Genomic DNA, 27,985 nt, shown 5'->3' with positions numbered 1-27,985 from the left:
GACCCATAAGCGTTAGTAGGGTGGAAGCTGCTGAGCTCGGAGTCCAGCGACTCACTGGGACCAGAACGGCGAACCTGCGGCGGCTGGTGACGCGTGCGTCCTGCCTCCTCCTCCCGCCTGTTCTCGGGGGGCGCGTGTTGGTGACGTCGGGGTTATGATGGCCACCGGGAGGCCGGGAAGGTGAAGGTGAGAGAGCGAGCGCGTCGGGTGGTGGGGTCCGGCCCGGGCCAGCACGGCGAGTCCTGAGTACCCCGGCGTGGGCCTGTGAGACGCCGGGTTCCCGGGGGCTCAGGATCCGGGCCGGCGGACGTCCCCACGTTCCAGCCTCGCCGCCGGGCCCTAAGCGGCCCTGACAGGAGGAGGCGGGACGCGGGACTCGGGAGTGGGGTCCCCTAAGGCTTCTTATCACCCCCGCTTTCTCACCCTTCACCACCACATCCCACCCCTGCCCTTTCCCCATTTCTCATCCAGTTCTCTGTATTTGCCTGCACTTATTCAGCGCGAGAGGTGCCTACGTTCATCACCGTAGGCGCCCTGCTCTGACTTCCCCAAATTTGGGCATTTCTTGCTCTCGCACAGTTGTCTCTTGTTTGGCTTCTCAGTGGACGGTAAGCCTCCTTGAGGGCAGGGACTGTTTTTTATCCATCTCTACCTCTAGCGCCTAGCACACACACACACAGAGGGCAGACAGAAAATGTCGAATAATTAGCTGCTTGGATGCTTGAAGACAGAGTTGCCCATTCCCGTCTGTTTTAAGCCTTGATTGCCCTGTTTCTTTAATTTCTCTATTTACTCTCTTTCTCTCCTCCCAGACTGTCACCCTTCCCATCCCCAAGGGTCGGGTGAGGCAGCTTCCCATAATTGAAAATAAGTGAGCTTTACAATCAACGGGAGGTGATATCTCAGTTCCCAGCTTGGCCGCTTAACCAGCAGCCCATAAATCTCTTAAGTGTTCCAAGCGTCTCTTTGCACCGTGGAATTGAGAATTAAGTAAGATATTTTACAACATCTGGTAGATAGAGGCTTTCAGTAAGTTCCACTTCTCTCTCTCAACTCCACCTTCCCGTCTCTAATCCTCAGTGCCACAGCCCTCAAGCCCAGTCCTTGACCTGGTTCTGCCCCCTCCTGTCACCCCTCTGGATGTGCCTTTACCAGGGTCCCTGCTTCTCACCAGCACACGTCTGAACACGTGTTTGTGCACACCCGGGCTTGGCCTCGCACCTGTGTGTTGTGTTTTTCCCCAGGGCACTTCCTCACATACCACCCCAATACCTCAGTGAGTAAGCTTCCCTCGGGGATGAGTTTGTTTGGCTTTTAAACCTGATTAGACTTCTTTGGCTTTTTTTTTTTTTTCTGCCCTGTTGACACGTCCCTTTTCCTTTCCAATAACTCAGAATTGGTGGAGTCAACACAATCAGTAGCCAACCTCAACCTGAGACAGGACAGAGGAGAACTCAGATTCTTTTCATCTTTTTGCCTCCAGCCATGTCCATGATGCCCACCCTGTGAAGGTCTCTCACCATCCATAAAGTAAGTGGGGTGGCTGTGACACCTGGCACCCTGGATCTGGGTGGAGGGGAAAGGGGTGTACTCTGCTGGCCGTCCAGCAGCAAGTCTCTTGGATGGGGTCATCTCTGCGCGGAGCTGGAGCATTCCAACCCACGTTGGAAAGAACTGTAGTTCCTTTTACCTTCCATGGAGGATTTCACTGGTTGCCGAGAGAGCCCGGTTAAAGATTGACTGTTCAGAAAGTGACTGGGATCTCTGGGCTCCCGGAAGAATGAGTCTCTATCTCCCTCGTTTGTTCTCTGCTGTGCTGGCTCCTCCCTCCCCGTCTCTGCCCAGCGGAAGTTGGCCCGTTGGCTCCTTATCACAGCTCTTCTAAGAGTCTGCTCTGCCCCTTTACCCTGCATACTCTTTTGTTTCGGTTTCTCAGCTTTTCCTCTGTTCCAGTTGTGCCAGCAGACAGTCCGTGGATCCATTTTATTTTCCCTGCTAGGAGCTGCTCTGCATGAAACTGGGTGAAGAGGTGGTGTGGATTCAGGGACTGTGCCTGGGATCCAGACACACCTTGTGGTGAATTTTGCTGTTGCTATCCCTATACCCAAGGCACTTAATCCTCCTTAACTAACAGCCTAGGTTGAGGCAGAGCTTTTCAGTACCTGGGAGTGCTAATAGCTGTTTAATTTTTTTTTTTTTTTTGGCTGCATTATGTGAGATCTTAGTTCCCTGACCAGGGATTGAACCCATGCCCCCTGCATTGGGAGCATGGAGTCTTAACCACTGGACCGCCAGGGAAGTCCCTAACAGCAGTTTAGAATTGGGTTTGGTTCTGGTCTTAGGTTAATATCTGTTAATATTGTGCCCCCAGCACTTTTTTGGGGTGGGAGTGGGAAACTACTAGGATGAATGAAGCTTTTCCCAAAGTATGACCCACAGGGTTTTAAAAACTGTGACATAGAAGAAGGGTTTCTGCAGATAAATTTGTGAAATGCTGCGTTAAATACAGTTAAACAGGCCTTCCTTCCCAAAGTCTTTGCTGTGCTCGTGTACTCCAGTGGAGGGGGACTGTAGCATATAGTGTTTTACAGATTGATTCTGCTATGGGATCATTTTTGTCCACTGCAGTTCTGTGGACCACGCTTTGGGAAATGCTGCTGTAAACTCTCTGAAACCACGACCTCAGGAGCGCTTTGAGGCGGTCACAACAGCTTGAAGCGTGCCACGTAGTGTATAGCTGATACCGGAGCTCAACTCTGGCCCAGCTGTGCTTGGGGGACTGGCTGTGCCTGCCTGCTGTGAGCCCTGCGGTGAAGTAGGGGCTGTCAGGGCTTTCCAGAGGAGGAACAGGAACCAGCTGTTTCCCCCAGCTCTAGAAGCATAGGAAGCCAGCAGGTGGAACCCCAAGATAGCTGGGGCCCTATCTTGGCTTGTGTGTGTGTACTTGCAGCTGTGGTCCGTTTGTGCACGTACGTGTGCCCAGCTTGCTCTTTGGAAGGATTACATTCTGGAATCTGAAAGATTTGTTTAACTCTCTTGACTCACTGAACTCCAAATAGTAGGAAACATACTTAGCCAAAGGCTGCTTTTTAAGAAAAAAGTAAATATACGTATTCCAGGATTGGAAGGGTAGGAAGGTAATCCCCTTTAGGGCATTCACTGTCTCAAACGCTGTCTCTTACCGTTGTAGAGGAGGAAAGTAGAAATGGAAATAGGTCACTGCTGTGTATTAGAGACTGGCTTTCTAGAAGCTCACAGATTAGACAGGGAGAAAGTATGACGAAAAAAAAAGCCAAAAGTCTGGTAAGGTTGCACGGCCTCCACAGAGATGTCAAGGAAGGCTTCATGGAGGGGGTGACACTAGCGTTGGGTCTAGAAGGACAGGAGGAGTAGGCCAAATGGGTGAATAAGGAAAGAGGATTCCAGGCTGAAAGCAACATGTGTAACACGAACATGGAATCTCAGCTCAGGCACGAACAGAGGCAGAGAAAGCAGTTTGGAGGGGTTGGCGGTTCGGGACATGCAGCTGCAGGCTGGGTAATGTGAGAGCAGGGCAGCACCTGGATGGGCTGCACTCTGAGCAGACCAGGTAACCTGGAAGCACTAAGCTTTAACTAGTGTGTATGCTTTTAAATCTTGCATTTACTGAACACTAACGCCTTTGGTGTCATACCCTTTGGACTTGCAAACAATGACCAGAATTTGAAAGCACTTGCTTCTAAAAGCCCAGCTGATCTGAGAACTTGCTGCCTGCAAGCAAGTCACTTCTGGGGTGGGGCACTGCGGAGCCTCACCCCTGAGCTGACCTGTGTCCTTGGTCCCCATGGCAGCCGTCAGGCAGCTGTGGGTGTGCTGGTGGAGGAGTTGCCTCTGCCCTCCCCTGAAGGCTGGCTATTCCAGGGGGAAGTCTTGTGATCTTGCTGGTGGAGTTTATTACTCTTGTTGTTTTATAACATGTAAAACTACCTTTGAGTTCGTGCCATGTCATCTTTAATCTTCTCATGGTCTACGTGATATCATGCTTGTACATGTGACGAATCCAAGCTTCTGAGGTTTAAACAGCCGAGATATTTACAGTCACGATTTGAACCCAGCTCTGTCTGATTCCAGAATCTATCTATAATGCTAGCTACATCATGCCATCCCAGACCCAGTTCTCCTTTCGGTGACTTTCCTCTTCTGCTTACACATATCCCCTGTTTCTCTAAGAGTCTTTCCTGCTGGGCCACAGTAAGCCTGATTTCAATGTACTCTCCTTTTCTGCTTTGGAGGAGCCAGTGGTATTTTCTTCCTAGTTCCCCTTCTCAGAGCTCTGCTGTCTTTCTTATTTCAGCCTTTGACACGTGGGCTCCATGCTTAGAAAATCTCCCAGCTGTGGTGTATTCCTGGGGAGGGGGACACACACTCACTTTCCTCTCTCATCTCCCCAGAAATCAGGAACAGCGCAAAATAATTGGTAGGTTTAGGCAAAACCTGTGGGTCCCCATTTCCCTGCGTGTCTCTCTTTCTGCCCACCCTTTGGGATGGTTAGTTCCTAAGGGCCACTTTTCAGTTATTATGCATTTGTTCCAGATGTTCTTTCTGCTTCTCAGGAACTGGTTCAAATGCTTTGGCAGTTTCTCGTGTATGTTCGCTTGTGGGCAGTGCGCTGTCATTTCCCAGCTAGAGCGAGTGCCGGGCCTGGTGGAGAGCGGCGTGATGAGGGTGGCTGGGGGAGAGGGGCCAACAAGAAATTGCTGGGTGTTGAGGAGGGCAGAACCGGGCACACACAGCTGTGCACACTCCCCTCATCCTCAGAAAGGCCTTTTCCCTGTGACTTCCCAGTGTCTGAGGACTCTACTGAAGAAATGGCACTGTGCGAGCTGGGAACTCTGAGGAACGATCCAGGGATGCCCAGCCACATCTGGGGACCACCTTCTCTGGTCTGTCTCCCTCTTTTGACTTTGAGCAAAGATCTCTAGGGCTTTGGAGTTAAGCCTCATGGCCCCTCGCATGTTATTGCCATGTGAAGAAAAAGAGCCTGCAAAGATGTGCGTGTGATTGAATAAGAGCAGGAGAGCTACCCACACAAAAACAGACTGATGATAGGCAAATGTTAACAGTGCCTGTCACAGAATGGTGGGGTTGTGGATTTTTTTTTTCCTTTAGTTTCCACATTTTCTACAGTGTACACATTTAAAATGAAAGAGAACAGTAAACGTTTTTAAGTAAATTGTAGAAGTAGACCTCTCTCATTTGAAGATCACCCTTCCTTGCCATCCACTCCTCCACCCCTCCCCAGCAACCAAAAATAAAACCAAACACCAAAAACCTGTTAGGAATTAGGGCCATCAGGACTGGGCAGCAGAGTAGCCAGGGCAGGGTGGTGGGAGGGCCTGACCTTGAGTGTCACTATGCTGTCACTGCTTTCAATATTCAGCGCTTTTTCTCAGGGGGGTGATGTATAGGAAATAAGTGAAATTTCTGTCACTCTTTTCTGCATAAGGCTAGGAAGAGGGCTTCTCTGTGTGTTACCTTGTGGTTCCCCTCTGTCTCTCTCTGAAATGGGGAGGGCAGGCCTGTCCCTGTTCACCAGGCAGGGAACAGCCAGCGCTAGACCTGAGCTCAGGGCCCTGGGTGCCCACACTGTGTGACATGGAGACAGGCCCAAGTGGTCCCTTCCTACTCTTGAGGTGCTGGTTCTGATCTTGCTGTCCCTGATCTAGTCCTGGAGGGCCCATGTTCAGGATGGACCCTCGAGCTGGTGCCTGTCCCCCTGCTGCACCCCGCTGCATGCCAGCAGAACGTCCTGAGCTGGGTGTCCCTGGGTTCGCTCACGTGTCTTCTTTCTCTTGCAGCGCAATGTCCCTGCTCTTCTCTCGATGCAACTCCATCATCACAGTCAAGAAGGATAAGAGACACATGGCTGAAGTGAATGCTTCCCCGCTCAAGCACTTTGTCACCGCCAAGAAGAAGATCAATGGCATTTTTGAGCAGCTGGGGGCCTACATCCAGGAGAGCGCCACTTTCCTTGAAGGTGAGACAGGCAACCCACTCAGCCAGGCCCACGCCTGTCAGCCTCAATATTTAGGTGGCAGGATTGGGGATGGGGAAGTACAGCACTGCTCTTGAGGAGCTCATGACCAGATGGGTTGTCACCTTCAGTGGTGCTCTGCTCTTGGAATCATGGAATTGGACTCCGGGGAGATTGGGCCAGGAAAACAAGAGACCTGTCATTGAAGAATTCTACGAACTCTGTTCCATTTAGTCACGAGGGGTAGGTGAATCGTCTCCTCATCTAAGAGACAAGCAGGTTGAGGTTTTGAGAGTTGTTTGATACCTTGGAAGTGACACAGCGGCCTTTACCCGGGTGTCTCTGACTCCAAATCCCAGGCGTTTTCCTTGGCCCGGTCTGGCTGCCAGCAGTCCGGGCACTGTCCGGGTGTTGGTTGTTCCTGACCAGGGTGTTCTCTCACTGATATTTTTAGACAACAGGACTATGAATAAGAAACTTGTGTCACCAGTACCTTTTCCTCTAGTTACTAATCTGACCCCAACCTCTAATCCCTGCTCTGTCAGCAGAGAAGGACTGGTTCCCAGGGCCCCACTAGTTCTGAGCACCAACTCCAGCCACTGGCTTCTCAGACTCCCTCTCTAGAAGGCACACCTTGGCTCTAGGTCCTGGGATTGTCAGTGAAGACCCAGTAGCTGAATCTTATCTGTCCTTGGTTTCCTCATTTGTGAAAGAGGGGCTCAGGTGAGACCAGGGGGTTCCAAATTCTAGTCTGCAGAACCCTAAAAGTTCAATGGGAACGCCCCTGGGACACACTGCTCTCCACTCTCTGCTTTCCACTGGAGCACCTTGGCTTCTGGCTGGGTTACATGTCAGGCTGCTACTTTAGCTCCCTTTAAAGAAGGGAAATAGTTCCAGTACTGTGGTGTACATGTTTGTCCCTCCATGTTCACATGTTGGAATCCTGAGGCCCAAAGTGTTGGTGTGAGGATGTAGGGCCTTTGGGAGGGGATTATGTCACGAGGGTGGAGCCCTCATGACTGAGATTAGTGCTCTTATAAAGGAGACCACACAAAGCTCCCTCGCCCCCTTCCGCCACGTGAGGATACAACAGGAAATCTGCCACCTGGAAGAGGGCCCTCACCTGACCAGGCCGGCACCCTGATCCGAGACTTCCAGCCACCAGCACTGTGAGCAATACGTTTCTGTTGTGCCTAAGCCCCCAGTCATGGTGTTCTGTTCGAGCAGCCCGAATGGACTAAGCATGGACTCTATGCCCTGCCCTCAGCGTGGTGCTTGAAGCAGGAGAGGCGTTCCCGAAGTATTGGTTCCATTTAAAAATTTGAATTTCAGGGTTATAAGATTGGTGGTTGCAATTATTCCAGTTTATTATCGTTTGTTTAGCAATAGTTCTGGTGTGCCTGGCCCTGTGCCTGCAGAGATGGGACAGACCAGGCCCCTGTCCCGCCGGAGCCCAGACTAACCCTCTGTGATGCTCTGACTCACTCAGATGGTTCTGTGGACGAACACGTGCTTAATAATGAAGGTGTTTGTGTGATGGCATCAGGAGTGGGTGTTTTGGTTTCTCTTTTTGTGAAAATATGGAGCCTCTCGTATTGGCGGACTAGAAGGGAAAGCACTGGAGCGATCCTGAGATGTATTTGGGATTGTCCTGGCTAGCGAAGGGGTTGGCTACTGCCTTGGGACTGTTCTCTAAAGGGCAGGTAACAAGAGCTTGTTGGCCTACTGCCTGTTTCTTTTAAATGTAGCCACAGGCTTAAGAGCCAGCTTCCTCTGGGGCGCAGTCCAAAGGCCACACCCCGGTGCCCACATAAGGGAAGAATGTTGATGGGTCTGAGTAGCGGGTGACCAGTGGATGTGGGGAGGTCTTGTTGGTTTGCTCACTTCCTTTCGTGGCACCAGCTGCGGGGGAAACTCACTGGGCATCTCTGAAACGCGCTCGCCGTGCTCTGGATGCTGTGGGAGTGCTCTGCGTGCTGGGGCCTGTCAGCCCAGTGGTTCACAAGTGCCTTAGTCTGTTTGGGAGGCTGTGACAGATACCATAGACTCGGTGGCTTGTAAACAACAAACCTTTATTTCTCACAGTTCGGGAGGCTGGGAAGCCCAAGATCAAGGTAGCGGCAGATTTGGTGTCTGGCGAGGACCAGCTTCCTAGACTGCTGTCTTTTCTCTGTATCGTCACATGTAACCACACGGCAGGAGGGGCTGGCTAGCCCTTTGGGTCTCTTTTGTAAGGGCACTAATCCCAGGCATGGGGTCTCCATCTCTATACACAGTTGACTCTCGAATAACATGAGTTTGAACTGCGCGGATCCACTTATATGTGGATTGTTTTCAATAGCAAATACTATATAGTAGTACAGAATCCAGGGGTGAATCTGGGGGTGCAGAGCCGTGGGCGCGGGGGGCTGACCAAGTTACATGCTGAGTTTTGACTGCGTGGAGAGTCGGCGCCCTAACCCCCGTGTTGTTCAGGGGTCAGCTGTACCATCATACCGTCATCACATGGGGGCACATAAACATTTAGTCCATTGCAGCAAGAGTGTGCTGAGGGGCAAACACCCGTCTGCTGTCCAGCCAGCTCGTGACCTTCCTCGCGCAAGTACTAGATGGGATGGGGTCAGGATCTTGCTCAGTTGCTCCCGTCTGTCATCGTACGTTATCCACCTGCCTGTCAAGGGCCCTGGGAAGAAGCAGTGCAGTGATCCTAGTATCTGTTTGCTTAGTGAACATTGTGTACCTGCTGAGCGCTGGGTGCTGGGATCAGACAGCTTGGCCTTCACGTGGTAGGTGGTGCAGACAGGTGAGCTAGGCGGCTACCCTGTGGTGAGATAAGGGCTAAGATAGGAGAAGTACAGGGTGCTGTGGGAGCATAAACAAGGGGACCAGACTCAGGGGCGGTCAGGGCAGGCTAAGTGGGAAAGAGCCAGGCACCGTGAGGCGGTGCATTAGTTCTTCAGAGTGGGGGAGGGGCGTGGGGAAGCACTGAGCAAAGCCCAGAGCAGTGGCAGGTGTGGGGATGTGGTGAGGCAGCACGCGAGGCAGCGGGTGCCCAAGACCTGGCTGGAGCAGTGAGCGGGTCCAGAGCAGGCAGGGCCTCGTGAAAGTGCACAGGGACCCGGTCCCAATCCCAGCTCTGCCATCTGCTAACTCTGATGGGTACACGCCGTGGATTAAATGAGACCGTATTTGAAAAGTGATCAGGGGCTTCCCTGGTGGTGCAGTGGTTAAGAACCCACCTGCCAATACAGAGGACACGGGTTTGAGCCCTGATGTAGGAAGACCCCGCATACCGCGGAGCAACTAAGCCCCTGAGCCATAACTACTGAGCCCGCGCTCTAGAGCCCACGAGCCACAACTACTGAAGCCCACATGCCTAGAGTTCATGCTCCGCAACAAGAGAAGCCACCGCAATGAGAAGCCCATGCACCACAACAGAGTAGCCCCCACTCGCTGCAACTAGAGAAGGCCCACGTGCAGCAACGAAGACCCGACACAGCCAAAAATAAATAAATAAAAATTACAAAAAAAAAAAAGAAAAGTAGTCAGAACAGTGTCTGGCATATAGTGAGAACTTGGTAGGTATTTGTTAAGTAAAAAACATATAACTTAATTAGGTACCTGCCCCCATTCTTAGCGATTTTGTGTTTTAATCCATTTAATCCTTTCAGTAGTCACATGAAGTAGGTACTGTTGTCATCTGTGTTTTAAGGGTGAGGAAACTAAGACCAGGAAGGTTCATTTGCCTGGGGTCACAAAGAGCCAGGAAGAGGTGAGAACCAGCACTTCTTGCACTGGGATTCAGGCAGACTTGCTCCCAAGCTGTGTTCTTTGTTTTCTGGCTGCCCGGCCTGCGGAATTTTAGACCTCCCACCAAGGATCGAACCCACACCCCCTGCAGTGGAAGCTTGGAGTCTTAACCACTGGACCGCCAGGGAAGCCCCCCAAGCCATGTTCTTCACTGCACTGCGGCCCACAGTAGGGAGTAGCAGGGAGCCGTGGTGGTGGACCCTGCCTTCCAGACTTGTGACTGTGGGACTCTGACCGTGGGGTGAGCCATTTTCAATCTCCGCCTCCAGACACCTACAGGAATGCGGAACTGGACCCTGTTACGACAGAAGAACAAGTTCTGGACGTCAGAGGTTACCTGTCCAAAGTGAGGGGCATCAGCGAGGTGCTGGCCCGGCGGCACATGAAAGTGGCTTTTTTTGGCCGGTGAGTCTCAAAGCCCTCATACCTTCTTTCTTCCCAGCGGGGGGCAGGCAGGGAGGCAGGCACTTTGTGTGGGATCACAGCCTGAGGGCCCCAAGGCAGAGAAGCAGCTGGCATGCTTCAGTGCTCTCCTTCTTATTTATTTTTAACTGTGGTTAAATACACATAACGTAACATTTACCATCTAACTATTCTTAAGCGTATGGTTCAGTTTCGTTAAATACATTCACGTTGTTGTACAACCATCACCACCGTCCATCTCCAGAACTTCTTCCCCTTGGAAAATTGAAACTCTGCCTGTTAAGTAACAACTCCCGTTCCCCTCTCCCCACCCCCCTGGCAACCACCATTCTCCTTCCTGTCTCTATGAGTCTGACTACTCGAGGTGCCTCAGGTAACTGGGATCACACAGTATTTGTCTTTTTGTGACTGGCTTCTTTCACTCAGCATAATGTCCTCTAGAACCATCCATGTTGCAGCATTTGTCAGAATACCTTCCTTTTTAAGGCTGAGCAATATTCCATTGTATGTATATACCATATCATGTTTATCCATTCATCCATGATGGACACTTGTTGCTTCCACTTTTTGGCTATTGTGAATAATGCTGCTATGAACGTGGGCGTACAAATATCTGTTTGAGACCCTGCTTTCAATTCTTTTGGGAATATACCCAGAGGTGGAATTGCTGGACCATATGATCATTCTGTTTAAAAATTTTTTTTCTTTTTGGCCGCGCTGCACGGCATGCGGGATCTTAGTTCCCCGATCAGGGATTGAACCCATGCCAACCTGTGCCCCCTACAGTGGAAGCTCAGAGTCCTAACCACTGGACTGCCAGGGAAATCCCCTGTTTTTAATTTTTTGAGGAACTACCCACCATATTGTTTTCCATAGCGACTGCACCATTTTAATTCCTACCAGCAGTGCACAGGGGTTCCAGTTTTTCCATATCCTCCCAATACTTGTTTTCTGTACTTTTGATAGTAGCCGTCCTAAAGGGTGTGAGGTGGTATCTCTTGTAGTTTCGGTTCGCATTTTCCTAGTGATCAGTGATGTTGAGCAGCTTTTCATGTGTTAGTTGACCATTTGTATATCTTCCTTGGAGAAATGTCTATTCAAGTCCTTTGCCCACTTTTAAATTGGGTTGTTTGGGGGTTTTTTTAATGTCGTTTTGGTGTGGTTTTTTTGTTTTTTGTTTTTAAGTTGTAGGGGTTCTGGATTTAATTCCTTATCAGACATATGATTTGGAAATATTTTCTCTCATTCTATAGGTCGCCTTTTCACTCTGTTAACTGTCCTGTGACGCACAGAAATATTTTATTTTGATATAGTCCAATTTATGTATACTTTTTTGCCTATACTTTTGATGTCATATTTAAGAAATTGCCAAACCCAGTGTCATGAGGCTTTTCCCCTATGTTTTCTTCTAAGTGCTTTATATTTTTAGCCCTCAGATATCCTTCTTATTATACTTTGTGGTCTGGTAGGCACCTCTGGAATGTTTGCTACAGTACCAAGGACTTCTCCAGTTCTCGGTGGGCACTGACTGGGTGGCCTACACAGTGAACTCAGTTCTGACACGCTGCCTGGAGGTGGCGTCAGAACCCCCAGGTTAAGAGCCCGGTCCCTCAAGACGCCCCCGCTTCAGGTGCCATTCGGAAACCTGGGCGTCTGACCCACTGGCTATAGATCAGAGGTTCCCACGACCTCCTCCTCTTAATTTGCTAGAGCGGCTCACAGAGCTCAGGGGAACATTTACTTACATTTACTGGTTAGTATATAAGTATGGGATACTGTAAGGGATACAGGTGAAGAGGCACACAGGGTGAGGTCTGGGAGGGTCCTGAGCACAGGAGCTTCTGTCCCTGTGGAGCTGAGGTGCACTGCCTTCCACCCTGAAGCTCATCAGTTCTCATTGTTCAAGAGCTTTTGTGGAGCTTAATCCACAGCGCCCTCCTTCCTTTTCCTGGAGGTCAGTGGGTGGGGCTGAAAGTCCCAACCCTCTTATCACTTGGTCTTTCTGGTGACCAGCCCATCCTGAGGCTGCCTGGGGGCCCCACCTGAGTCACCTTACTAGCATAAACAGGTGTGCCCAACAGGGGCTCCTTATGAGGAACTGCAGACACTCCTGCCACTCAGGAAATTCCAAGGGTTTTAGGAGCTCTGTGCCAGGAACTGGGGACAAAGACCGAACATATTTTGTGTTATACCACAGCACCTTTAAAAAAAGTAAAGCCCAATACAGGAAAAAAAAAGACACCCAGACGGTTGGGTGCTGTGCGCACAGTGGTAGCCTGAGGAATTGGCACTCTGCCACCCCTGCCCCTAATCACCTCGGGGTGGCCCTCAGACCTCTGGGCTGACATTTTGCGTCCTCCCCTCAGAGGTGTGGCCCTGGCTTTGGTGAGCTGAAGAGATGAGTCTGCAGAGTAGAGCTGTTTTCAAGACCCAGAATGTCGGAAAGGGGTGTGATGGGCAAGAATGCTACAGTAATCTGCCCTGTAGCAGGCCCTTATCAGCTGGGACTGACAGGTGGGACTTCATGTTTGGGAGGAGCATGGTGGGAGAAGAGCGGCAAAATCGGCCTTTTGTAGAAAACCAGGGACTTTGGGTTCATTCAGCTGAGGTCACTTAGACTGAGGAAGACACCCTGGGGGTGAGTCAGTGGTTCCAAGTAGAAGAGGAGGAGTGGGTTGTCCCTCGGAGTCAGGTCATCTCCAGAGTGATGCTGAGAGCCTCAAGCTCGATGGTGGGCTCCCTTGAGGGCAGTGGGTGTCTGCGTGCCAGTGCCACACCGAGGGAGCCCCTCGTAGGCTGGTTTGCCGTGATGAACCGGGAGCACATCACAGACGTGGGTCACGGTGTTTGTCCAGCATTTTCATAAACACAGAGAGCCCTCCCTCTCTGCCTGTCTGGGCACACGTCTCACTGTGGAGAACAAGACTTTGGACTTCCAGGCCGTAACTTCTTAGTGACAGCCTGAGACGCAGATAGTGGTAGCTTCACTGACAGCCGGGATTTCCTCGTAGGACGAGCAACGGGAAGAGCACTGTGATCAATGCCATGCTCTGGGACAAAGTGCTGCCCTCCGGGATCGGCCACACCACCAACTGCTTCCTGCGGGTGGAGGGCACGGATGGCCACGAGGCCTTCCTCCTCACGGAGGGCTCAGAGGAGAAGAGGAGTGTCAAGGTGAGGGGACAGCGCCGGCCCGGCTCTCAGCCCTGGGCATGCTGGTGGGTTAAATCTGGGCTTAGACCAACCAGCACATCCACTGTGCCAGGACCACTGGAAGCTCTAAGGAGAAGGCAGTGCCCTCCACTGCGGTAGAGTCTGGGAGGCCCTGTCCTAGCCTGGCTGCTTGGGAGTTGCGAGAGCTTCAGGGAGGGTCTGAAAGCTGGAGCGCCTGAAGTCGGGATTCATAGTCCTTGTGAATTGCTGGGCAGGCCTTTTCTCTTTGTGATGAAGAGCATATGTGCCTTGTTCTTTGGCGTGTTGCCAGAGAGCGATCCCTGCATTTGCTCTGTGATTCTGACACGTCAGCTCGGGGCTTGCGTGTTTTCATTTTTCTGAGAGCCAGCTGCATTCTTGGTTGGGGCCAGATGCTCATTTTGGTTCATAAAGAATTAATTAATGCAGAAAACCCTCAGTTTTAGGACAACATCCAAGAAAGAAACTCAAAAGAGGAGTGAAGAATAGTTGGTTCTTATTGACAGCTCCCAGCTCTTGACTTTTTATGTGTGAAATGAAAGAAAAAGGGGTAGCAGATCAGGCAGCAGTCTCAGGCCATCGTGCTGTGGCCACATGGCACTGGAAATCTCCACGCTGGAGGCTCTTCCTCAGCCCTGATCTTTCTTTCCCTTCTACCCCATCAGACTGTGAACCAGCTGGCCCACGCCCTTCACCAGGACGAGCAGCTGCATGCCGGCAGCCTGGTGAGTGTGATGTGGCCCAACTCCAAGTGTCCGCTTCTCAAAGATGACCTTGTGCTAATGGACAGGTAAGAGGGCAGGTGCCTCCCCAGGAGGTCCAAACTGGGAGGGCACCAGGTTTCCATTTCTGGATCATCCAGGCCAGGATCCCCTAGGTCCCGTTGTTGCTCTGCTTAAGTATTGCTTTTCAAACTGGCTCAACCAAATCTTCCTGCCTCTTGGATTTCCTCCAGGGTCTGGTTACTGTATCCCTGGGCAGGTGTCAGGGCCCTGAAGATGTCCCAGTGATGGCCTGTAAAGAGGGATAGGGAGGATGCTCAAAAGTTGGGAAGGTTCTCAGCCTCAGCCCAACATTAGTGTGTTTATTGGGGGCGGGGGGGTAGAGCTTGCGGTGGTGAGGTCCATGTTGTATTTTATTTTTCTCAAAGGAACACTTTGCTCCTGCTTTGTGGACAGGCTGTAACTATACCAAGAAGTGGGGTACTAGGGTGCTTGCCAGACTCACATAAATACAGAGCTTCACCTTAATTATATACCCCCAAAGTAAAATTCAGATCATTACGTTTTTATAAAAGTGATAGACGTGTATGGCAAAAACCACATTTTCAGAGTCTGGAAGGATATGAGATGAAAAGTAAAAATCCCTCCAGTAAGGGCCAGGCCCAATTTCTCTCCCTTCTGTAGCTTTCTCCTCCTTTGCCTGGCTGCCTCAGGTCTGTTCAGAGCAGGAAGGATGGGGCCCATGGTCTGTGTGTCCGGTGACAGTTTATCCTTGTCGCCTCTAGCCCTGGCATCGATGTCACCACAGAGCTGGACAGCTGGATTGACAAATTTTGCCTGGACGCCGATGTGTTCGTGCTGGTGGCCAACTCAGAGTCCACCCTGATGCAGACGGTAACCCCTCCTCCACCTTTTCCCACACTCCGAGGACCCAGCTGAGTGGGCGGGCTGGCAGGGCCTCGGCTGGCACAGCTCCTCCCCCACTGAGGTCTTCCCCCGCATCCAGGAAAAGCAGTTCTTCCACAAGGTGAGCGAGCGCTTGTCCCGCCCTAACATCTTCATCCTGAACAACCGCTGGGACGCGTCCGCCTCGGAGCCTGAGTACATGGAGGAGGTGGGTGCCTCTTTACCCAGCAGTTTGGGGAATGCTACCCCATGTGTCTACCCAGACCCTCTTTATGCTCTCCCAGGCCACATCCCTGAATGAATTTCAGCACCAAAGAAGTCCCGGGTGTTCCTTGGGGTCGCTGATGGCTTTAAAAATACCCCTTCGTGGGTGTTCCCTGGCGGTCCAGTGGTTAGGACTTAGTGCTTTCACTGCTGAGGCCCCAGGTTCAATCCCTGGTCAGGAAACTAAGATCCCACAAGCTGTGCAGTGTGGCAAAAACAAAACCAAACAAAAACAAACTGAAAAAACAAAAACAACTCTTTGGGACTTTCCTGGAGGTCCCGTGGTTAAGAATCTGTGCTTCCAGGGGCTTCCCCAGTGGCGCAGGGGTTGAGAGTCCGCCTGCCGATGCAGGGGACACGGGTTCGTGCCCCGGTCCAGGAAGATCCCACATGCCGCGGAGCGGCTGGGCCCGTGAGCCATGGCCGCTGAGCCTGCGCGTCCGGAGCCTGTGCTCCGCAACGGGAGAGGCCACAACAGTGAGAGGCCCGCATACCGCAAAAAAAAAAAAAGAAAAAAAAGAATCCACGCTTCCACTGCAGGGAGCACGGGTTCAATCCCTGGTCCGGGAACTAAGATCCTGCCTGCTGTGTGGTGCGGCAAAAAAACACAACAGCAACAAAACGCAAACCCTTCACTTCTCCCATTTGCTTTCCCGGACCCCTCTACTCTTCAAAAGGTTTTCTTCCAGGTCTGAGAAGCATCCCTACCACGTTAGCTGCTGCACCCTTGCTTGCTCTCTTTATTTAGTTCATAAAGAATTAATCATTATAGAACAGGCTTAGCTTTAGAAAGACATCCAGGAAAGAAATTTAAAAGAGGAGTGAAGAATAATTGGTTCTTACCAACAGCTCAGAATGCTTTACTTTTTATGCGTGAAATGAAAGAAAAAGGAGTAACAGACAGGTGATATGGGGTGATGATAAAGCACGTAGTCAGCAGGCTGACACTGGGCAGTGTGACTGGTAAATTCCCTAATCCCTCCGGTGAATCCTCACCTGTGAGTTGGATATAATAGAGTTGTTGAGAGGATGAAATCTGTTAACTTTGAGAAAAGGCCTGGCATGTGGCAGGTGTCCACAAGAGGCTGTCATCACTTTTAAGTTCCAGTAGTAGAACCCTAGGGCTTCAGAGCTAGGAGGGATTTTGGGGTGCGGCCACTCATGTAATAAACGAGGCCCAGGGTAGACTCAGCTTGTCAGTACAGAGTCCAGGTGTAGGTTTCTTGACCAATCCCCCCCCCCCCACCCAGGTTCCTTTCCTTCTGGGGCGCCAAAGTGAGACACTCTGTAGGCTCTAACAAGGCAATTTGGGGCACATGTAAGCATTTCATCTTGTTGATGCACCAGCTGTCTTTGACAGGCTGTACCCGAGGGAACCCCTGTGACGTGGGTTCTGGGGAGCCTGGTGGCTGGAGAACAGATGGTGGGAGATGGTCGCTGCATGTGTGTTTGTACCTTTTGAATCCTGAGCTGTGTTAACAGATTATCTGTGTTTTAGAAAAGAAGCAGTTGGGGGCCGCGGGCTCCATCAGGAGGGGCCCACCTGCACCCTGCCTGCTCACGTAACGCCCGTCTGCTTGGGCTCCAGGTACGGCGGCAGCACATGGAGCGCTGTACCAGCTTCCTGGTGGACGAGCTGGGCGTGGTGGATCGAGGCCAGGCTGGAGACCGCATCTTCTTTGTGTCTGCCAAGGAGGTGCTCAACGCCAGGATCCAGAAGGCCCAGGGCATGCCCGAAGGAGGTGACGATGGAATCAGCTTCTTGCTTTTCCCGAACATTTGAGTCTTTGGGTCTCATACTAAGTCAGCCAGTAGAAACAGTTCTGAGAACGAGGTGGTGAGAAGAGCCCTGAGTGAGAAGCTCTCGGCTGCGAGTTATTTCTCGACTAATGTGGTGCAATTCTCCTAGGGGGCGCTCTTGCAGAAGGCTTTCAAGTGAGGATGTTTGAGTTTCAGAATTTTGAGAGGAGATTTGAGGTGAGCACAAGCCTTTGATCCTGGTGTCTGGCGATTCTGTGCCTCCCCGGCTCTTTCCAGCCGTGTCCCTGGCAGTGGATGCCAGAGCCTGGCCCTTGGCCAGTGGCCTCTGCCCCCCTCTGTGCCTCTTGTGTGTTCCAGGAGTGCATCTCCCAGTCGGCTGTGAAGACCAAGTTTGAGCAGCACACAGTCCGGGCCAAGCAGATCGCGGAGGCTGTTCGCCTCATCATGGACTCTCTGCACATTGCGGCGCAGGAGCAGCGGTAAGAGCCCCGGAGGTGACAGGAGGGAGCGTGGCAGTGACCGCCTCACTGCGGCCTGGACCCAGCCCAGGGCCAGAGCCTGGCCGCCAGATTGGAGTCTCAGGGCTCCCTCCAGGCCCCATTCGAGCCACGAGGAGCAACCTGGTGAGGAGGCCGTGGGGCGTCTGTCCGTCCCACCTGGCCTGTGCAGCGAGGCTCCGCACGAGCCCACGTTGGCGGCCTTGGGCCAGTGCTGCGCCGAGCACAGCAGCCGTTCTCAGAGTTGAAGCAGGACATACTTCTTAAAAATACCCTTTTTTTGGAGAAATTAAAATATAGGAAAGTACAGAGAATAGCATACCATGCTTCCATTGCACAGAATTGACAATATTTGCTATATTTTTAAGTTAAAGTAAAAGACATACGGCAGAAACTAACACAACATTGTATAGCAATTATACTCCAATAAAGATGTTAAAAAAAAAAACACAACAACAACACAGAAAAAAATGTTGAATACCCTTTGATTCTTCAGCCCCTGTCCCAGTGTCCCTCTGCCCACTCCTCAGAGGCAACTGCAATCGTGAATTTGGTGTGTAGTCCTGTCATTCACTAAGCAGTACTTTTTATGTAAGTTCTGAAGAATACATAACGTTGCTCTGCAAGTGCTTTAAATGTGCAGGTACGGGATCGCGCTGCACCTGGCTTCTCTTTCCACTCGGCATCGTTTTTACCCTTTGTCCTTGTTGACGCCTGTAGATGGAGTTTAGGACTGTTAGCTGCTGTGGAGTAGTCCATTGTGAATGCACCTCGTTTTCCCGTAGGTTGAGTTTTAGATTTCATTATTTTGCTATTGCAAACCCTGCTGCAGTGGATGCCAGTCTGTGTGTCCACTTGTGCACATCTGCAAGAGTCTAGCATTAATTCCTGGAGGTGGAAGGTTTCCTCCTAGGGTATATGCATTTCAGTTTTACTCAGTTTTACTTGTGGCTTTCTGAAACATCTGAACCCGTCCAAGGTCCCACCAGCAGTGTGTGCTGGAACTCCCATTTCCCTGACCCCATCAGTAATTCAGACTTGGGGAATTTGGCCAGGCTTCTGGGTAGTGTAGTACCTCTTTTTTCTTTTTCTTGATTATCCTAGTGATTTTTTTCTATATTAATTGGCAGAACTTGTTCTAAAGCCCCTGAAAGCTCCCTCCCCTGTCGGTCACCACCACATCTTCCAAATTTGGAAAACTTGAGTGAGTTGTCGGCGCCATCTCTCCCTCATACCTGGGAAGGGGAAGAGCAGGCGTCCGGGGATGTGCGTGGAGCTGCCAGGATCACCGCTGGGGCCCACACAGGCTTCCCCGCGTCACCTCTTGCTTCTCTGCTTAGTCGTGTGGGGACCTGCGTCGCGTAACCAGAGCTTGCTCTTTCAGGGTTTACTGCCTGGAAATGCGTGAAGAGCGGCAGGAGCGGCTGCGATTTATTGACAAGCAGCTGGAGCTCTTGGCGCAAGACTACAAACTGCGAATTAAGCAGATTACGGAGGAAGTTGAGAGGCAGGTGAGAGGCGGGAGAGGAAGCCCACTGGGGAGATGCGGACTCCGAGTAGAGGCTGGGGAGCTAGAAAAGTGAAAACACAGACGTCCTATTCCTTGGGGGCTCCTCAGCCTTCCAGGAGGAAGTCGTGGCCCTGATTCAAGAATGTGGCGCCTCCCTGGGTTTGCTCTTCCATCGTGTGACCCTGGGCAAGTCCCCCCTCCTCTGGGCCTTCTCCTCCATATCTTACAGGAGTGTTTGGTCAGCCAGTCTCTCTACCTCAAAAACTTTTAATTCCGTAGATCAGCTGAGGACACTGCATGGGTGAGGGGACAGATATCCAGTGTGTTAGAGTCTGTTAGACTCTCTCCTGGTGCTGCGGAATTGAACCACGTTCCTCCTTGACGCTTACCAGCACGCTGCTTCTGCTGTAGGTGTCCACCGCGATGGCTGAGGAGATCCGGCGCCTCTCTGTGCTGGTGGACGAGTACCAGATGGACTTCCACCCTTCCCCAGTGGTCCTCAAGGTTTATAAGAATGTGAGTCGTTAAGTGGCAGGTGCTCTGGGCAGGGGCTCCCCTTATTCCCTGTTGGTTACTGGAAGGGATCACCAAGCAGACGGCGATTCAGCCCTGCTGCTCTGAGTCAGGGCCCCTCAGCCGGGGACACGAGCCCCGGGCTCCCATGTGGCCTGCCTGCCGCTGTCGCCTGGTGGGCCTGGGCTGACCAGCCTCGGATTTCCCTGTCCCTGGGCTCCCCAAAGGGAACCTCTGGCAGAGGGCGCCGCTTCCCTTCACCTCTCTTCTGGCTGCAGGAACTGCACCGCCATATAGAGGAAGGACTGGGCCGAAATATGTCGGACCGCTGCTCCACGGCCATCACCAGCTCCCTGCAGACCATGCAGCAGGAGATGATAGGTCAGTGCTGCGGGGGCCTCGGGACCTGGTCCCTGGGCTGCCCAAAGATCAGTTCCAGGCCAGTCTACAGAAGTAACGGCCTTTCCTTGTCTGTCACCTTTTATGATGAGTCAGCTCCATACCTTGGGGTTCTGGGCATGTGTCATGAGTTCATTCCACACATAGACGTGGGGGGGTCGGTCGTGGGGGAAGGGCGTCCTTTTTTAATTTTTTTAATAAATTTATTTATTTATTTTTGGCTGCGTTGGGTCTTTGTTGCCGCACGCGGGCTTTCTCTAGTTGCGGCGAGTGGGGGCCACTCCTCGCTGTGGTACGTGTGCTCCTCATTGCAGTGGCTTCTCCCGCTGTGGAGCACCGGCTCTAGGCATGCGGGCTTCAGTAGTTGTGGCTCGCGGGCTCTAGAGTGCAGGCTCAGCAGTTGTGGCGCATGGGCTTAGCTGCTCCACGGCACGTGGGATCTTCCCAGAGCAGGGCTCGAACCCGTGTCCCCTGCACTGGCAGGCGGATTCTTAACCACTGCGCCACCAGGGAGGTCCCCGTGGGGGTGTGTTGTGCTACCACCTGGAACTAGCAGAGGCTGAGAGCTCGGCCTGCTCCTTAAATCCGCACGTTAGCTGGTGTGGAACCTTGGCCTGCATCCCCTCACCCACTGGCCCACTCTTCCAGGCCTGGTTTCTGGGCCTCACCGTCAGCATCCTGGGCCGCAGCGAGTGTTCTGAGGCTCAGCCCTGGCGTGGCACGGGGCTGAGCTGCTGTGCTTCCTCCGCATTTCTGTTCCTGACAGACGGCTTGAAACCCCTCCTTCCTGTGTCCATGCGGAGTCAGATAGACTTGCTGGTCCCTCGGCAGTGCTTCTCCCTCAGCTACGACCTGAACTGCGACAAGCTGTGTGCCGACTTTCAGGAGGACATCGAGTTTCATTTTTCTCTCGGGTGGACCATGCTGGTGAACAGGTTCCTGGGCCCCAAGAACAGCCGCCGGGCCTTGATGGGCTACAACGAACAGGCAAGCGAAGTCCCGCACCCTCGGGCATCAAGGGAGGTCAGTCTGCACCCCAGGCACACAAACTGTTCTGAAAGGGGTGCCCTGAGGTCACAGCCGTGGCATGTGGGCCACCACCACGGTCAGGTTTTTGCCACAAATCAACCTAGCTTTATCCTAAGCACTAATATTTGTGAAATTACAAATGCAAGCTGCATTTTTTTTTCTATTACACGTTAAAGTGAGCATGTAACTATTAAATATAGATGACCTATCTGTCCACATACCACCATTTTCATGTTTGGATGTTGAACCCCCCATCTCTGTACCATTGGAGTTACTGCCCGGGCTGCTCTCGGGCCACGTCCCACACCTGGGGACCTGTGCTGAAGCGTTCCAGGGCGGCCACTGCTCCCGTTCTGTGGTACCCCACGGTGCTCACCTTTGGGCCGGCAGGTCTGTTAGGAGCTTAAATTCTCTGCTACATGTGAAGCTCATTTTCCCTTTTGGGAAATTGAAGAGCCACTCCCCGTGCCCCTGTTCTGGACCCTAGAATGAGAGACTGGCCGGTATCTTCTTAGCCCCGCCTCGTTTCTCTCTGCAGGTGCAGCGGCCCATGCCCCTGACCCCGGCCAACCCCAGCATGCCCCCACTGCCCCAGGGCTCCCTCACCCAGGAGGAGCTCATGGTTTCCATGGTCACCGGCCTGGCCTCCCTGACCTCTAGGACCTCCATGGGCATTCTCGTCGTTGGAGGAGTGGTCAGTGACAAGCCCTGCTCGGGAAGGGGGGTGGCAGGTGTGTGGGGACCGAGAGGCACAGTCTGGTGGGTGTCCCCGCATCGGCCCTGCACTTCACATCTGTGATGACTTTTTGCTGTGATCTCAGGAGCCGTGTAGCCTTAGCCCTTTAACATACATTTATTGACTTATTTAAGTCTCACTCAACTAACGTGACATTTAGGTTCCCGTTTTACAGAAGAACATCTGCAGTTGGCTTGCCAAGTACACACAGCTAGGATTTGAACTCTGGCCCCATCTGACTCCAGGACCATATTCTTTCCCCTGTAGGGCCAGTAGGGTAGGGAAGTGACCTGAGAAATTGACGGACCTGGGTTCTAGAGAGGTGGGTATGACCAGGAGTTTCTCACTGGTAGGTGAGTAAACCGAGAGCAAAACTTGCAGGGGCTTGAGACAGAAAGAGGCCAGGCTGGGCCTTGAACCCTTGTCTCTCCAGCTGCAGTTTTATTGCCCTTTCTTTCTGCCCCAAGGCCTGAGATCACAGGCTGCCTTCTTGATTACTGGGGTACTCCCATGTCTTGACCCAAGACACACTGCAGCTAGAGTTATTTATGCCTTGAATTTTCTTGATGATGTGGGAAAGTTCTCTTTGTCATGGTCATTTGAGTTGTGGAGTGGTGGCAGAACGTAACTGTAACAAAACTGCCAGGAATTCCATTCTCAGCTTGTAAGACTAGGGCGGGCTGGAGCTGAGGTCCCCTCCCTCCTGGCTGTAGATGGTACATGCTCTGGGTTTTTTTCCACAGATGGTGACCTGGCAGAGGGTCATGATCTGAGAAGCTGACACTTGACGGTTATGTAACCCTTTTTACAGTCAGTGTCTCATTTTACCCAAACAACCCTGAGAATTGGGTGGGGGCCGTTATTCCTATTTTGGGAGGAAACAGGTGTAAACAAACTTGCCCAAGGTCACCAGCCAAGGAAGAGCTTCACACTAGAGCCTCGATTTCTGGCTCCAAGTCCAGTGCTCTTTGACTGTAACTACACTGCCTCCAACCAAAGTGTTACAAACCAGACCAAAAGAAGCCATCTACTGAGGACCGATGTGCAGAATTCTGCTTGTCAGTGTCACCAGAACGGAAGGTCCCTTCAGAGTACTCCAGCGTTTATCTTTAAGATTTTTCTGTGCCTGGATCTGTGCTTCTGGTGCTCACAACCACAGAGGTGGACTTTGCACAAGTCATGTTGTGTGGCCCACACTAAGTTTCCCTCGTCTCCAAACTAGACAAGGTCCCTGCCCTTCTGGCCTCAGTGAGACCAAGGAAGACATTGAAAGGAGTGTTCTGAGTAGAAGCACAGAGGCTCTTGGGAAAGTCCTAGCTGAGAGGATGGGCGGTGGGATGGCAGAGGGACTGTGCCAGCTGACCACTGTGCCTCTGCAGGTGTGGAAGGCTGTGGGCTGGCGACTCATCGCCCTCTCCCTTGGCCTCTATGGACTCTTGTACGTCTACGAGCGTCTGACCTGGACCGCCAAGGCCAAGGAGAGGGCCTTCAAGCGCCAGTTTGTAGAGTACGCCAGCGAGAAGCTGCAGCTCATCATCAGCTATACCGGCTCCAATTGCAGCCACCAAGTCCAGCAGTGAGTGGCCCCGTCAGCCCCGAGGGGCCGGTGCCGGCTCCCGTGGTTCAGGACTGCCCTCTAGGTTTCCTCCTAACCTGACCTGGAAACCACTGGGCCCTGAGTGCTGTCTGACTCTGGCCTTCAGCTGTGCAGTGCCAGCGTGGAGGCTAGGGATGGGGGAGGGGTCTCCAGGGACACCTTACGTCCTGGGCTGGGACCAAGTAGGCCTCTGGTCTCCCAAGGAAGGAAGACATGGGAAGACGAGGGGTGTTACCTGTAGCCATCTTTTAAAGGTTACCTCGAAGGGCTTGGGTTGTGGGCGTAGCTTTGATGTTCTGAGCCACAGCCCGTTCTTCATGGCGTATCTTAGGGCAGGTGGGAATGGATGGCTTGATCTGGGTGGTGGTCAGGAAGGTGCTGGCTGCCTGCCTTTTATTGCTATGTGGCAGGCCCTCGGCTAGGCATTTTGCACCTAACTCTTCATTTTCTCCCCGAGCCCTTTGAGGTAGACGTTTTTACTGGCACCTTGTTTTTCAAAATGAGGAAACTGAGATGTGAAGAGGAGTCATGTGTCTCCTGCACTCGGCTGATTAGCAGCGGGGCCGGGATCTGCATCCTGGTCTCTTGTGCCCGAGCCGGGGCGCCTTGCTCTGTGCTCCGGGTTCTTGCTCTGTGCTGACGCTAGTGCGTGTGGTGGCTGTGATGTCCGCGGCCTCAGCAGCGGGCGGGGACGATTCTGACAGACCAGGACAGGCGCAGGGGACAGATGGGCTGGCTGCTTCACCACCGACGTGGCCTGCTTGATCCTGACTCTCTCCCCTCAGGGAACTGTCTGGGACCTTTGCTCATCTGTGCCAGCAAGTTGATGTCACCCGAGAGAACCTGGAGCAGGAAATTGCCGCCATGAACAAGAAAATTGAGGTTCTTGATTCACTGCAGAGCAAAGCCAAACTGCTCAGGTGAGGTTGGCCATGTGGCAGCAGAGGAGGTCTGGTCCCTGGGGTTACAGCTCACAGGCACGTCCTTAACCGTGGGTTCTCAGGCACTTGACACGTGCTGTCCCATCTTCAGCGTCCCTTTAGGGACGTATCATCACCTTCACTTTATAAAATGGAAGATCGAGGCCTAGAGAGGTTAAGTAACTTATCTGGGATCCCACAGTAAGTGGTCAAGCCAGGAGGAGAAGAATCCAGGCGTGCTAGGCTCCAGCACTCTGTGACACTCCACACGTTGATTGTCCTTTACCGTCGGCGGGAACAGTGGGCTACACCCGGCCCCCACTTTCCGCCATTTCACGGTGCGGCACGGCAGCATCTGTGTCCACAGGGGAGCCGGCCAGGTAGCCGGTGACCGACAGAACCCGGAGCAGAACCCAGGTCTGCGTAGGGTCTCTGTTGAAAGTCAGAGCTTCCAGCAGCAGGTTGCTGGGGAGAGGATGGGTCTCAGGAGTCAGGAGTCCTGGCTTCTGGTCCTGGCACCCCCATTTGGGCAAATCGCTGAGCTTTCCTATGTCTCATTGCTTTCATCTGTGAAATGGAGTAAGGTTTCATGACACAGTCACAGAGCTGAGTGTGCGAGTGCTCTGCAGAAGCCCTCGGCCCACTCAGGCTGGGATAACATCAGCACACGGGGACTCTGTTCTTCCCGCCCCCGCCCTGACGTCAGCACAGAGGGGAGCTGCATCAGAGGTCACTGGTGGGCCTTGCACTCCCCGCCCACTGCCCTGGGACAGCTGTGTTCTAGAGACACGCTGCTCATCCCTGGGGAAATCTCACGCGGCGTGTGGCTTGGGGGTGGCGGTGTCTGCTGCTTGTCACCTGCAGCGACAGGGTGAACCTGAAAAGGGTTGCGTGTGTGCAGCCCAGCCTCCTGCTGACAGGCAGGAAGACTGTTCCCAACAGTCCAGGGACTTACCCGTGGTCCCGGCATGAAGCAAACACAGAGCTTGAGGGTCAGAAAAACCTGATTTTATTTCCACCGCTGATTGGTCGCGTGACTGTAGGAAGTTATTGAACCTCTCTGGGCCTCATTTTCCTCATCGGTGAAGTGGAGGTTATTGGAGAGATAATGAGTAAATGAGTCTGTACAAGTCAAGTGTCCGGTAGAGCAGCACTTGGCCTTGGCACACAGTGCTCTTACTTGTTATCAGCTGTTACTGCTACAAGGTAACCGTTTCTCTGCAGGAATAAAGCTGGTTGGTTGGACAGCGAACTCAACATGTTCACGCACCAGTACCTGCAGCCCAGCAGATAGTGGGCAGCCCGGAGCCGGAGCCCGCGTAGGGAGGGGCAGCGCTGCCAGCCGCGAGGGGCCTCCCACCAGGGCCACGTGCAGCTCCTGTCCGTTGCCGCCACCGTGAGAATGAAAGCACCCACTGTCTCCCACCGTTTTGAGCCCTGAGACGCTAGTTATTTTCCCCCTCCTTTGCCTGCTGTTGCAGGAAGATATTCCGGCTCATACCCCTAAAGGAGACTTGTTTTTTTCAATGATGACTCTGGACAGCATGATACTGAGGAGTTAAGTCGAGTCTATTCTCGGTTTTGTCAGGCTCTGTTGATTGAGAATCATGATTGCTTGATGAGGTCTTGGGATCAGCCAGCATTGCAGAAGGCCTGGTTGGGCCTTTAAGGATATCAGGCAAGACACCCCCTCCTCCAGCCAACGCTAACACTGACCCACGCGCACCTGCCTACCACGCACCCCAGCGCACCCACAGAGAAAGGCCACCTTAGGAGGTGGTTGCATTTTCTTCCCGGATTGCGCTGGGAACAGTTCCAGGAAGGCCAAGGCCGTCCCAGGATGGTTGTGGCTTACGTGTCAGTTTGGTCCTTCGGCTTTCTTACCTCATCCCATCTGCAGAGCCTTCCAGACCAGCCCTTCAGTCTTGGTGGCGGGGCTGAGAGTGCAGAGGTAGCTGGAACGCTGACTGGCATGTGTGGAGGGCGTGTCCCAGTGCCCCTGCTGTCACAGGCGGCCGGGGCCGTGATGGGGGGAGACTTGCCTCCTTCTCCTCATTCTGTCTCTTGTTCTGGTTTCGGTCCTTAGCCTATCAGTCTGGTTTCTTATTTATGAAAGATAGGTTGGTGCAGATAGTTAAAGGATGTAGTAGAAGGAAAGATGGCGGAAGGAGGGAACCTTGGCGGCAGGCTGAGAGGAGTGGGCCCCTCCCAGGACAGCTAGAGAATCTGGAGTTGATGCAGAACAGGACCTTGCATTTGACCTCGCTCTGTGAGGGGTTCGTGGGGTCTGAGAGCCCACTCTACTAGCTTGATGCTCTATAAGAGACATGTTCCCACCCCTCACCCCACCTCGGCCCAAGCTGCCCTTGGCCACCAGACCTCTGGATGAAGTCTCCTGTGCCAGCGATGCTGCACGTGGCCAAGAGACAGTGCGGGGAACCCAGCACCCAGCCTCCCACCCTCCCTGATCCCAGAGCCTCCAGGTGACACATGGGGCCTCGTGTTGATTTTGAGAAGTGTTTCCTGTTGTTGAGTTTGGGGATTGTTACCGGTCAAAGTGGGGGCAGGTTCCTGTCTCCAAGGTGTTAACTGTCTGGGGCAAACAGCCTTCGGGTGACAGCCTTTGCGGGGCAGGTCAGAGAACTTCCTAGAAGCCAGCAGCACGTCTCTCCCAGAAAGAGGCTCAGGCAGAGAGGTGGGGCTTGTCCTGCTCTCTTGAATCCACCCGCCCTCCGACTTTGGGGAAATGACTTGGTGGCCTCTGCTCACTGGCGGGTGGCATGCAGGTGGCGAGCTCTCCAGGTGCCCGCTTGTCCTTCAAACCCTCAGTCTACCCTGGTGCGTGGAACAAAGCGATGGACTTGGCCGAGGCCGCCGTGCGGCGGGAGGACGCTCTGAGCTTTTTGCCAGCCTGGATGGTGGTTACCTCCCAGTGTGTCTGGAGAAATCAGTGTCACACAATTCCAATGAATCTTGTGCTTTTGCGGGGGGGGTTATTTAGAATAACTAAACATGAATTTTTTTTGAATGTAGCCTCTGGGCAGTGAATGAGATTTTGAGCTTCTTATACAATAAGTAAAATTGAAATTACACCACTGAGGGCAAAACTCTGAAAGAACTGTGGCAAAAAGCACTTTAATTTAATGCTGCTGACTTCGTCCTCTGCTTTTATGTTCATTTGCTGGAGTTCAGGATGTGCTTGACATGGTAGGTTTTTTCTCTGATGTATTTAAGGTGATATATTTGCCTGAATTATTCCTGTATCATTGCTGATAATATTGAACACTAAAATAAAACCTAGTTGGAAACCATTTGTGTTTTGTGTGTCTCCTCAGCTTACTGTTCCTATGCAAACTCTCTTTGACGTGACAAAGTCTGCAAGCTGTATTTTGAAATGACCTTAACTTCGTTTAGGGGAAGTTCCCACTGTAATCTGCCTGTGGGTTCCTCCTGACTCTTGGAAGGAATCTGATACTCTCAGAGGAGCAAAAGGCGTAACTGATCTTTGAGAACCAGGAAATCTAGAGTGATTTCTTTACAGATTTCGCCATAACTCTAAACCATTCATTTTTCACTTAAAAAGTAATGACTCAGACTGGTTCACCCTAGTTTGTCTTCTGAGAAATTGGTTGTGACCTTTTCTTTCTTTTTTTTTTTTTTAAAGGGCCCTCAGCAGTGGCTTGGGCGTGACTA

General features: G+C 52.4%; 1 protein-coding gene across 2 annotated transcripts; it reads left to right on the top strand.

Moving 5' to 3' along the window:
* Window positions 1-20: 20 nt before the first annotated feature.
* Window positions 21-27,603, top strand: MFN2 (mitofusin 2). 2 transcript variants are annotated; one of them, XM_082663818.1, is made up of 19 exons: window positions 21-186; window positions 1,484-1,530; window positions 5,838-6,016; window positions 10,093-10,228; window positions 13,258-13,420; window positions 14,104-14,228; window positions 14,946-15,054; window positions 15,167-15,274; window positions 16,919-17,072; window positions 17,240-17,307; window positions 17,449-17,570; window positions 18,973-19,099; window positions 19,510-19,614; window positions 19,890-19,992; window positions 20,777-20,997; window positions 21,578-21,733; window positions 23,155-23,351; window positions 24,158-24,292; window positions 25,517-27,603. In XM_082663818.1, exons 3-19 carry the CDS (start codon window positions 5,842-5,844, stop codon window positions 25,584-25,586), a joined length of 2,274 nt encoding a protein of 757 aa, XP_082519944.1. In that variant the 5' UTR covers window positions 21-186; window positions 1,484-1,530; window positions 5,838-5,841; the 3' UTR covers window positions 25,587-27,603. The 2 variants fall into 2 exon arrangements, with proteins under 2 accessions (XP_082519944.1, XP_082519943.1); XM_082663817.1 differs by having other exon boundaries at window positions 23-186; window positions 1,395-1,530.
* Window positions 27,604-27,985: the final 382 nt, after the last annotated feature.

The sequence above is a fragment of the Grampus griseus genome, assembly GCF_964374135.1.
Source record: "Grampus griseus genome assembly, chromosome: 1".
NCBI lineage: Eukaryota > Metazoa > Chordata > Mammalia > Artiodactyla > Delphinidae > Grampus > Grampus griseus.
The sequence above is the reverse complement of the archived record's forward strand: the minus strand, read 5'-3'. Positions and strand labels throughout refer to the sequence as shown.

Excerpts from the sequence above, each read along its gene's own strand:
- MFN2 (XM_082663818.1), top strand. The coding sequence starts at position 5,842 with ATGTCCCTGCTCTTCTCTCGATGCAACTCCATCATCACAGTCAAGAAG. Across the intron at positions 14,229-14,945 it reads GACCTTGTGCTAATGGACAG|CCCTGGCATCGATGTCACCA; the intron begins GTAAGAGGGCAG and ends TGTCGCCTCTAG. Across the intron at positions 15,275-16,918 it reads AGCCTGAGTACATGGAGGAG|GTACGGCGGCAGCACATGGA; the intron begins GTGGGTGCCTCT and ends CTTGGGCTCCAG.